General features: G+C 43.0%; 1 protein-coding gene across 1 annotated transcript; it reads right to left on the bottom strand.

Annotated features, from left to right (window-relative positions):
- Positions 1-5,734: 5,734 nt before the first annotated feature.
- LOC125342786 (vomeronasal type-2 receptor 116-like) lies at positions 5,735-10,503 on the bottom strand. Its single transcript, XM_048335093.1, has 4 exons — positions 9,907-10,503; positions 8,993-9,211; positions 7,751-7,874; positions 5,735-6,636 (listed from the first exon to the last, which is right to left on the bottom strand). The coding sequence occupies exons 1-4, from the start codon at positions 10,501-10,503 to the stop codon at positions 5,735-5,737; spliced, it is 1,842 nt and encodes a 613-aa protein (XP_048191050.1).
- Positions 10,504-10,507: the final 4 nt, after the last annotated feature.

Here is a 10,507-nt window from a genome sequence, read left to right as displayed (position 1 = left end):
TTAGACCCAAATTCCCAGTAGACACCTTAATGGACCCTGAGAACAGAGCTACTTCATAGCTGTGACCATACTCTAGCCTTCCTAATGAGATGGCCAATGGTCTATTAAAATGGCATATTTATTACATTTCATAATTTTTGTAACAATTTTTAAATTCTTATGTGTGATTTATATATATACATATATGTATACATTAATATACATATATGTATATAATTTACACACATACTTGTAGTTGGCCTGAGCTCACGATGCAGTGGCCATGCTTCATATCATAAAGCTTTATATACTTCCTTGTGGGACCTACATACAGATTTCCTACATGCATGTATGATGTTACAAGAATCCTATGTAATTGTTCCCTTTCCCTTCATTCTTAGCATTTGTTCTTAGCCTTCTTCATAGACATTTTCTCTGCTGTGAGATTAAATTCAATGTTGAGGAGGAGATGATGGCCAAAAGAGAACAGGGACACATTCATCTCAGCCTGAAGAAGCAGAGTTTTAGGTCCCCTCAAGCTTTCCACATCAAGGACGTCCAGCGCAGTAGTGATAATTGTACAGAGATAGACACCAAAGAAGTGAAGAGCAGAATTAGAGGTGGCAACAGTGGCGGCCTAGAACACAGGCTTTACTTGTACCTTCAGCATGAACTTAAGCATCAGGAATGGGAGCCCACACCCAGCCAGACACAGCTGGACATAGAGAAAATTCATCCCATCACAGAGGGTCTGAAATAGCAAGGGGATGGGTGAGTGCTTCCCCCTCCAAAACCATCTGCCCTTTATCCCAGAGAACTGCATCTGGAGGGCATACCTCCCCCCAACCTAGATGAATGCCATTTTTGAAATGGGCAAGGGTTCTGATTCCCCACTCTACCCCTCTCTGGTGACAAATGGAAGGCCCACGCAGGGAAAGGCAAACCCACTCCTCAGCTGTGAGTCAGGATGAGCTCAGCCATATTGCAACCTGGTTCTTGGATAGATAGCTGTGCTCCTTGGAATTTCAAAACCTAAAACCTCACTGGGAAAAACAAAAAGTTGGAGATGTCATCAAAACTGAGGGTGATTTCAGGATGGTTTAAGAGCAGAATCTCAGCAGCTGGAACCCTCAAATACCTGGGAAGGCTACTGATGCCATGCCACCCACACCCAAGCACTTTGCAGCGATTCAAGGCGGCAGATAACAGCCACCTGTGTTAGCACAGAAAACCTCTCCCCTCCCACTCTTGCCTGTTCCAGGCTTTAAGGAGATATACCAAGATCTGGAAAGAAGAGGAATCTAGGTACAACCACACCCTCATATCAAGAAGGATCCTGATTCTAACTATGCCCCAACCTTTGTCATGTAGGGAGTTCATATCCCAGCTTACCCACACCACAGATGCCTCCTAACTGGGAAATAAGGAACTCAACACCAACTGTCTGGAGCTGTCCAGATCTTGATCCCAAGGAGCACTGATCACTGAAAATGAATCACGGACTTTACATTTAAGAAGTGTAGGTGTCCTTCTCCCCCAGCACTCTCCTGGCCAGCAGGAGAGCCAGGTAAGCACTCCCCGACTGAGGCAAGCCAAGAAAAGGTGAAGAGTCGAAGAACCGCCTGCACCCAGCCCCTCTTCACCGGATGGCAATCAGACAGCCCTGGAGAAAGGTCTCACAATCTCAGTTTATTTGGGAGGAGTCACACTCTTAAAAGGGTCAGAGAGTGGCAGGAAGGGGAGGGGTGTAGCTAGCGGCTATGAGGGGCGGCCTGAGCAGTCTGTGAAGGGTAGAGAGCCAAGGGACCAATCCTAAGAGGCAGCCTACAGGACTGCCTCCGGGTTCACCACCAGGTGCCATCTTGGCTACACGTAGTTCCAAGGCTGGGAGGTGGGGCCAGCTAAAAGCACCTTAACTGGTCGGCAGAACCCAGAAGGCAGGCGGGACTATCTAGGACCACCCCTTCCAGGTTCTGGCATAACAGCCACACAGCCCCAGGGCTGGAAAAACAGGCAGGGCTTGCAGGGCTTGCTAGTCCAGTGGAAGAACTCCGGGGGAGAGGAATTGGCACTTAAGAGGAGGCCCTGTTATTTTTGCCTCACGTCTGTACACCCTGGTAGGCTGCACATTCTGGTAGGGCCATGACCAACTTCATAGGATTCCCAATTGGCTAAAAGCAGCAGAATGCTGCCAGACCACCATTAACTGGACAGCTCTGGCTCATTGCTTAAGAAATAGGGGAAGCCTATTTACCCTAGCAAGGGTCAAGTGTAAACACAGAGGCAAATGTGAACACAAGGCAAATATAAACACAAGGATCTTGGGGGGGGGGGTGTCTCTCCCACAAGGGAGAGAAGGTGAGTGAGCCACCCATTTAGCTCAGTCCAGGGAAAATTGGAGTTCAGTCCTTTTCAGTGCTGACAGGATAACACAGGCAGCGACCCCTTCTCTGGCAGTGAGATAGAAGGAGGTCCAGGCCCTGGCAATTCTGGAGGTCCACAGCAGCCAAGGTGCTAGCAACTTAACACATCATTAGTGGAAGGTTTATCATAAACATTGAAGCAAGGTGCCAAGACCCTTAACACCTATTCCCCCACAATGGGGACTCCTAAGCTCAGCAACAGGGGAAAGGCAAAAAGGAAATAACAGGGAAAACTCCATTCCAGTTCTTTGGCAAAGCTGTAGGTGATACATTGCCACAGAGAACATTGGGCCATAAAAGACATTGAGGTAGAGTCCAAGAAGCAAGCAGGGCTGGGCACTGGAAGGAAGGGAGGCTGGCTGTCTCCGCTGTTGTCCACCACTGATACATGTAGGCATGTTTCCCGTATTTCCAGGGAAGAGCAGGAAGATATCCACCACAGTCTTTTTTTCTCCTAGAGAGTACGAGGAGAAGGCATACCTCAAGAGGGAGTGCTCTTGGGTAATTATTCTGGTAAACAATATTTTAGGTGTCTACCAGGTACCCAAATTGGGCTTGGTTCCCTGATCGGGAAAACACATCCAAAGCCCCTTCCCACACTAATAAGTGGGTCAGGACCTTGCCATGAACCATTAAGGGGGTCCTTCCATCGCACATCCACCTTTAAATAAGGTGTCTGATTTGACCAATGCCTCTGAAAAGCCGTCAGAGAGTGGTCTTTGGAGAAATTTAAAATATTTAATGTAAGTATGGCTGTCCTTAACTGGTCATGGGGGCTGCCTCCCCTTGTGTTTTATTAATTGGTCCCTTAGGGTCTTGTTATGCCTCTCGATTATGGCTTGACCCCTTGGATTGTACGGTATTTCAGTGGTGTGTTTAATATTCCACATTTGAAAATTTTTTTGTAATGGTTTGTTTATGAAGCAAGGCCTTTGTCTGTCTTTACCTGTAGGGGTAGCCCCAGGATGGCAAAACATTGTAGAAAATGGCTTTCGGCATGCCGGGCTCTTTCGCCTAGATGGGCAAGTTTAATGTATGAGGACACTAGGGTTGGTAAAAAATTAATTACATACAAACTGTCAGAAAACAGGTTCATCGGCTGCTGAACATGGGTTAGTGCCAGGACAACTGCGTACAGTTCCTTAAACTGTGCAGACCCTGTAACTGGCTCAAAGTAGTGGGTGCTTTCTTTCCTATGGCAAGGGAGGAGGTGGAATATACCACCCCGCAGACCCCGCTTTTTCTCCATCAGTAAAAACATTTACAGTTTTAATAAGAGGTTTGGTAGAGATAAGTATGAGGGGAGTACACTGTAACCTCAAAAATGAGGTTACCCGTCTTGAAGTGCCATAATGGGCAGTCCAATTTCCCCATGAAACACTCTAAGGCACTAGATACTCCGTTATGGTTTCTTTTAACCCACTCAAAATCTGACAGCGGTAGCGAATAACTAGTACATCAGGATCCCTCCCATAATGTCTCAGGGAAATATCCCTGCCCTTAATTAACAGGTCAGCTAGCTGGTTTAGGCAAGTCATAGCAGAGCATCACAGGCCCAATAGCTATATCCTTATGAACACCTAAGATGATGCTAAGTGAAATGAACTCCATTTTATGGAGACAATTGTTATATCACAGTTGTAACTACTTTCAACGTCCCATGTGTATCTGTAGCTTCTATTATTGATGATGTTCTTGTATCACCTTCCTGTGGTTGTACCTACACTATCTCTGTAATCTTATCTGAGTATATTGGAAACTGTGTATACTGGTATTGGAACTTGGAAATTGAAAGGGAATACCAAAATTGAGAGACACAGGGTAAAAAAAGACAATCAACTACAAAAGCAATACTTGCAAAACTGTTAGGTGTAAGTGAAGTGAACACCTCAAGGGGAAAAGGGTAAGGGGTAAGGGGGAGGGGCGTATGAGGGACAAGGTAACAAACAGTACAAGAAATGTATCCAATGCCGAACGTATGAAACTGTAACCTCTCTATACATCAGTTTGTTAATAAAAATTGGAGAAAAATAAAAGGTTAAAAAAAAGGAATTGTATTGCTTTCATTGCTTTGTTAACTGGAGTTTACTGCAATTGTGATCACTAACAGCAATTCTCCTTCTGTATGTCTGCTTGCTTGCTTGGCTCAACTTGGCAGACCACCTGTGAGTGGTACAGGTGATTTTTGCCTATAAAAACCAAATACAACTGAGACCCAGTGCTGTTTGTCACCATCACAGTGGGGGCAATCACATGCTATACATAGCTAATAAAAGGCTTCTACCATGATTGACAGCGATGATGACCATTGTTGGGGGTTGAGGCCCACCTGGGTATCTGGTATACAACAGACACTAGACTTCTTATGAGCCAATTATTCTTCTATATGAAATAATTTGCCCATTGAAGTAACTTGTCAAGAGGCTGAGCCATGATGCCTAGATTCAATCCTACACTGGCTGACTTCAGCATCTACCTTTAAAAACCAGACAATGCCAGCTGCCCTTAAGATCCTGCCAAATGGTTCAGAGCCTACTCTATTCCTTAAGGAAGTCTGAGGACACGCTTGACAGAGGAGAATTTCAGAATGTCAGATACCACTTGGCTTGTACTGAAACCCTACCTACTGAGGAGGCTGCGATCTGAGGATCGTTGTTTGAAGTCAGCTAGGCAGGAAAGTTGTGACACTCTTGTCTCCAGTGAACCACCATTAAACTAGAAGTGATGCTGTGGCTAAAAGTGATACAATGTTAGCCTAGAGCAAACAAGCTGATGGATAGTGCCCAGGTCCTGAGTGCAAGCCTAAGGACCAAGCCAAATGAAAATATTGTGCTCAGCTAACGGTTATTGTCACTAAGGGGAATGTCTGCCTTATTTTAGAATGAGGAACTTATGGAAGCATCACAATTTATGAGCAATTTCACTGCCTTTTCTAAATAAAGCACTTTGAGATGAAGTGGCATCCTTCTTATTGTGAGGTGAAGGGTCTCCAAGTACCCCTCTGTGAGTCCCTGAGGACTTCTTGATAATATCATGTTGCTACCCATCAGGGTAGAAAACCTACCAGTGTTATGTGTCATTATGTGTACACCTAGCCCTTCAACTAGGACTTAGTTCAAAAGACTCTAAGAAGATGCAATACAGATTACATGCATATTAAATAGAAGGAACAAAAAATATGTCAGAAAAATTGTAATGCATCCATATTAATTACAGGAAAAATTTCAAAATAACAACAGCTATTGGACTGGAAAATGACTATAGGCTTTGTGCAGAAAACCCATATACTAATCAAACATACAAGTTTAATCTTAACAATCCTTATTTCTACTTCAATGTCTTTTCTCCCTGAAGCCATGCAAACAATTCCTCTCTGGCTTTATCAAAATGATGTAGCACTTGGGGATAAAGATGTAGCCCAGGAGCCCTGTGCTGGAGGCCAAGATGGAGAAGACCTCCACAGCCACCATGACCTTGCCCTTGGCACTGTGGTACACAGGCAGGAAGGTGAGCCACACACTGCAGAACACCAGCATGCTGAAGGTCAGGAACTTGGCTTCATTGAAGGTGTCAGGCAGGTTCCTGGCCAGGAAAGCCACAGTGAAGCTGGCCAGAGCAAGGGAGCCCAGGTATCCCAAGACACAGTAGAAGGCAGTGAGGGAGCCCTTGTTACACAGGATGATGAGGTGGCCATGTTCAGAGTGTGTGTCTGTGTCAATGAAGGGAGGAGAGGTACCCAGCCAGATTCCACAGAGAGTCACCTGGATCAGGGTACAGATTGGAATGATGAATTTAGGAGCCCCTGACACCAGCAGCCACCTCATCCTTCTCCCTGGAGAAGTGACATTGAAGGCCAGAATTACAGTGACAGTTTTGGCCAAGACAGCAGAAACAGCGACAGTGAATATAACTCCAAATGTGGTTTGCTGTAGAATGCAGGTGACCGAATTGGGACGGCCAATAAAGAGCAAGGAACAGAGGGAACAGAAGCTGAGGGAAATGAGCAGGATGTAGCTGAGAGCCTGGTTATTCGCTTTGACAATGGGGGTGTTGTGATGTTTCACAAACACCCCAAGAACAACCGCTGTGATTGTCGATAAACCAAGAGCCATGCTGACCAAGGCCATCCCTAAGGGCTCCCCATAAGCCAGGAAGCTTGCAGCTCTTAGGAGGCACTGGTTTCTCTGTGGGTTGGCATACTGGTGATCTGGACACTTCACACACTGTTCCATATCTGGTAAGGAATTCAAGTAACTGTGTGTTTGCATTATTGAAATGTCATCTAGAAATTCCTATATGAAGAGAATTCTGATATATGAATATTTGGGAGCATTAAGTATTACTGATTATTACCAGATGCGTTGAGTATTATTTTTATGTCTTCACCATAGCCTTGTCACATTTTCAAATTTTAGTCTGATTTCAACTGTTTTACCTACATTGACAATAAGATATTATTTCTTGCCATTTCTAATAGCTTATGGATAATTTTCTGCCCCTCTTCATTGTACTCTGATTCTCAGCCTTACGTATGAAACTTAAACACTTTACTCTAAATTGTGGACAGTGGGGCTGGGAATGTGGCCTATTGGTCGAGTGCCTACCATGCATGAAGCCCTGCGTTTGGTTCCTCAGCAACATATATACAGAAAAAGACAAGGGTGGTACTGTGGCTCAAATTGTAGAGGGCTAACCTTGAGAAAAATGAAGCCATGGGCAGTGCAAAGGCCCAAGTCCAAGCCCCAGGATTGGCACAAAAATTGTGGACAGTGAAGCTTGCACATTACTTTATGTCTCTGTACAATTAATATAAGAACACTATGGCCTTCCCTGCAACAGTTACATTTGTCTCTGTTACTCACCTGTAGGACACAGATAATCAAATCCTTCTTTCAAGCTATAAAGATATGCTATGCAAAACACATGTGCCCTCTTCTAATATGCTCAACTCAACCCAGAGCACTTGCTCTGTTCCAAGAATTGGTCCTTGCGCTAGGCCCTAAACTTGTGTGAGATTTGTGTTTCCTTTGCAGTTGGAAGTTGATTTTGAAGAAGATAGAGTCTTTGTTCTTTCAAAGGCTTTGCAGTTAATATGATAGAAGTTAAACATATGTTACTGAAGAGTTGAATAATCATACATACAACAGACTAGAAAAAAATAATCCTCCATGTAATTCAGAGCCCAAGATTTTCTTTTCCTGTAGTATCAACCACTGTCACACTTAAATAACTAAGTGAGGGAAGGAAGAATTTGATTTTTCATGCCTAACACACAACTTTTGAATGGACTTGCATGGATTGTGGATACTTGTACAGTGTATCAGTTTCTCTCTCTGCCGTGAACTTACCTGTCCCATTGGCCACCTGGTTCTCTGAGCAAGGGATACAATCAAAGCAACAGACAGCCTTTCCCTCCTGAGGTGCTTTCCTGAATCCAGGACCACAACTTATACTGCAGACAGAGCGGGGAGGCTGACGACAATCACATGTGTGTGAGTAACTGTTTACACGTGTGGAAAATACTCCAAAAGCCTATTGTTTTAAAATAGTAGAATATTAAGCATATTAATTCTGTACACACCTATTCAGTCAGTGAGTTGGATACTGTGATAGATTGACAATCACATGATTACAAAAGGCTTATGGGCTCTAGACTTGATGTCTAGCCTGTGGAACTATTGAGAAGTGTGGGAACTTTAAAAATAGAGATTCAGGGTGAGAACGTACGTACTAGTGGCCAGCATGTCATTGCATGTTGTCTCCTACTCACCTATGAAATTGTGAACAGCAAGAAGGGAGTATCCTCTTTGAAACTTGAACAGTATGCTGAAAGCTACAGCATACACCTCACATTTATAGTTTATATGATCCCCAAACACATCATATCTTCGGAGTTTTTCACTGACCCTGAATGAGAATCTACTGAGAATCCTTGATTCTCAAGGATACCTCTCACAAAAGATGGCTAGCAGGACAACTAACCCTTGAATGAAACCTCCACAGAAGGAAGCAAAATAAAGCTTGCAACCACATAAAGTGATGTTTTGGGTACTTTGTCACAGTGTTCACAATTTGCTAAGATATATGCAACTTACATTTTATGATAATAATCTGAAATAACATTTAGAGACTGTCAATTTTCTTTTTTTGCTTTTGGTGCTGATCTTGGGGTTTGATTTTAGGGCATGTGAATTGCCTTGGGCACATGTTTTGCTCAAGGTTAATACTGTACCACCTGATCCACAGATCCATCTGAGGTTTGTGTTTGCCAATTGAGCTAGGAGTCCCAAAGACTTATGTGCCAGCGGGAGCTGCAAACTGATCTGTAATCTTAAGTTCGAGGATGTCTTCCTCCTGAGCAGATAGGATTGCAGGAATGAGTCCTACACACTCAGCCCTGATTTTTATGGTGGTTAAATGAAGAGTGTCACAGAATGGAAAGCCTTTAAACCATAATATTTGTATCTCATCCACCAATGTAGCTACTATTTACTGAAGTAGCTTGGTGGCATCCAAACAGATATACATTCTAAGGCTGAATTTTGCTTAGGTTTATATCCTTAGAATGATCGCAATTCAATCCCACCTACCTCTGTAGATGCTATGGTCCATTGTATCATTTCTTCAGATAGAGAGAGTTGATGAGCATATGGAGAAAACGTTCCTACTTTCACCTCGAGATGAAGACCTTGTGGGAAATTCCAAATGTTCACAATGTCATACGCTGCCTCCAATTTCCTTGTCTCATCCCAAATCACCTGATCTCCAGCAGGATTGTGAAATTGGATGTCCTTCAGAAGAGCGTGCAGCTGAAAGAGTCACCAACTTATGGTGAAGTCTATCCCAAGTGAAGGCAGAAAAATTGAAAAAAATTTCCTGATTGCCTTTCATTTTGCATTCAGAATGCAGTAGTAGCAGAGCCACCTAATGTAGTATCCCTAAAGAAAATCTATAGAGGAATAAAAATGTATCCTTCTGAATCCTTGTCATCCACAAAGGAATAATGACTACTCAGGAGAAACCCAGTCCATCTAAATAGTCACTAATGAGATGATTCTCAGTTGCCTAGCTACAGTTTTCCATAATCACTAATTCTATGAATGTTGCCAGTAAGGGGTTGGTAAAATTTAAATACCTAAATTAGTATGAAACTAGATCCCTTATGAAATATATGGAAAATTCTATTTAGTAGGTCATCCTATGCTAGTGCAAACAAAACTTATAGGGAAAATGTGAATTTACAGTTTGTAAATAAGTGCTTTGAATAAGTTGAGGCCTTTTGTAATGTGACATATTTCTAAAACACAGAACTTGACCCTCATTATCTCCTGCTTTTCCTTAAGAGCATGAAAATACATGTCCAGAGTACCTTCCATATATTAACCAGATATTAGTTCTTGGGTTTTGGAAAAATACATATAATACTTAAATTTCATATGGTAAGAAAACTATGTAGGAGGTGACTATGTTCATGGGGTGTGTCATCCAACATAGAAGGCCTTACCTGGGCAAGAGTAGGCACTGTCTCTTTTTTGTTCCCCATGTTTTGTACTTCTGCTTGATGAAGAATAATCTCATGAAGAGCATGGGCCACAGTGTACATAGCCTTGTATATATTGTAACTGTCCACGGACAGAGCCATATCTAAAACGTGCCGAGGCAACCAATCCAAGGAGGCATCATAAGCACAGTTCTTCCACGTTCCACAGTCAGACTCAGAATCAGAACAATTAAAAGAGAGAAACCACACCTCAGCAAGGAAAGTGTCTTCAGGGTATTTGGAAGGGTTCACTGCCTTGACAAAATCTGTGAATCCGGAAACATCTGGGTGATGGTATGAAAACATGAGAGGTACCTGCGATGATCCTAGCAGGAAACAATCCCTACTCATTGTCAAATCCCATTGTGAATTCATGATACAAATTTTGCCTTTTACTGTCACTTGCACAACAAGTAGCAATTCATTATCACCATGTATAATGAAGACATTTGCTGATGATTTGCTAACCTGGTTATTAACTGTCTTGAGTTTTGTTTTATGTAAAAGAATATCATTCGTGAGTACTAGCTCAAAGTCTACACAGACTCTGTTCTTGGCCATCTCT

This window comes from Perognathus longimembris, chromosome 27, assembly GCF_023159225.1.
Source record: "Perognathus longimembris pacificus isolate PPM17 chromosome 27, ASM2315922v1, whole genome shotgun sequence".
Lineage (NCBI taxonomy): Eukaryota > Metazoa > Chordata > Mammalia > Rodentia > Heteromyidae > Perognathus > Perognathus longimembris.
Note: the sequence above shows the minus strand (reverse complement) of the source record. Positions and strands in the feature narration are given on the sequence as shown.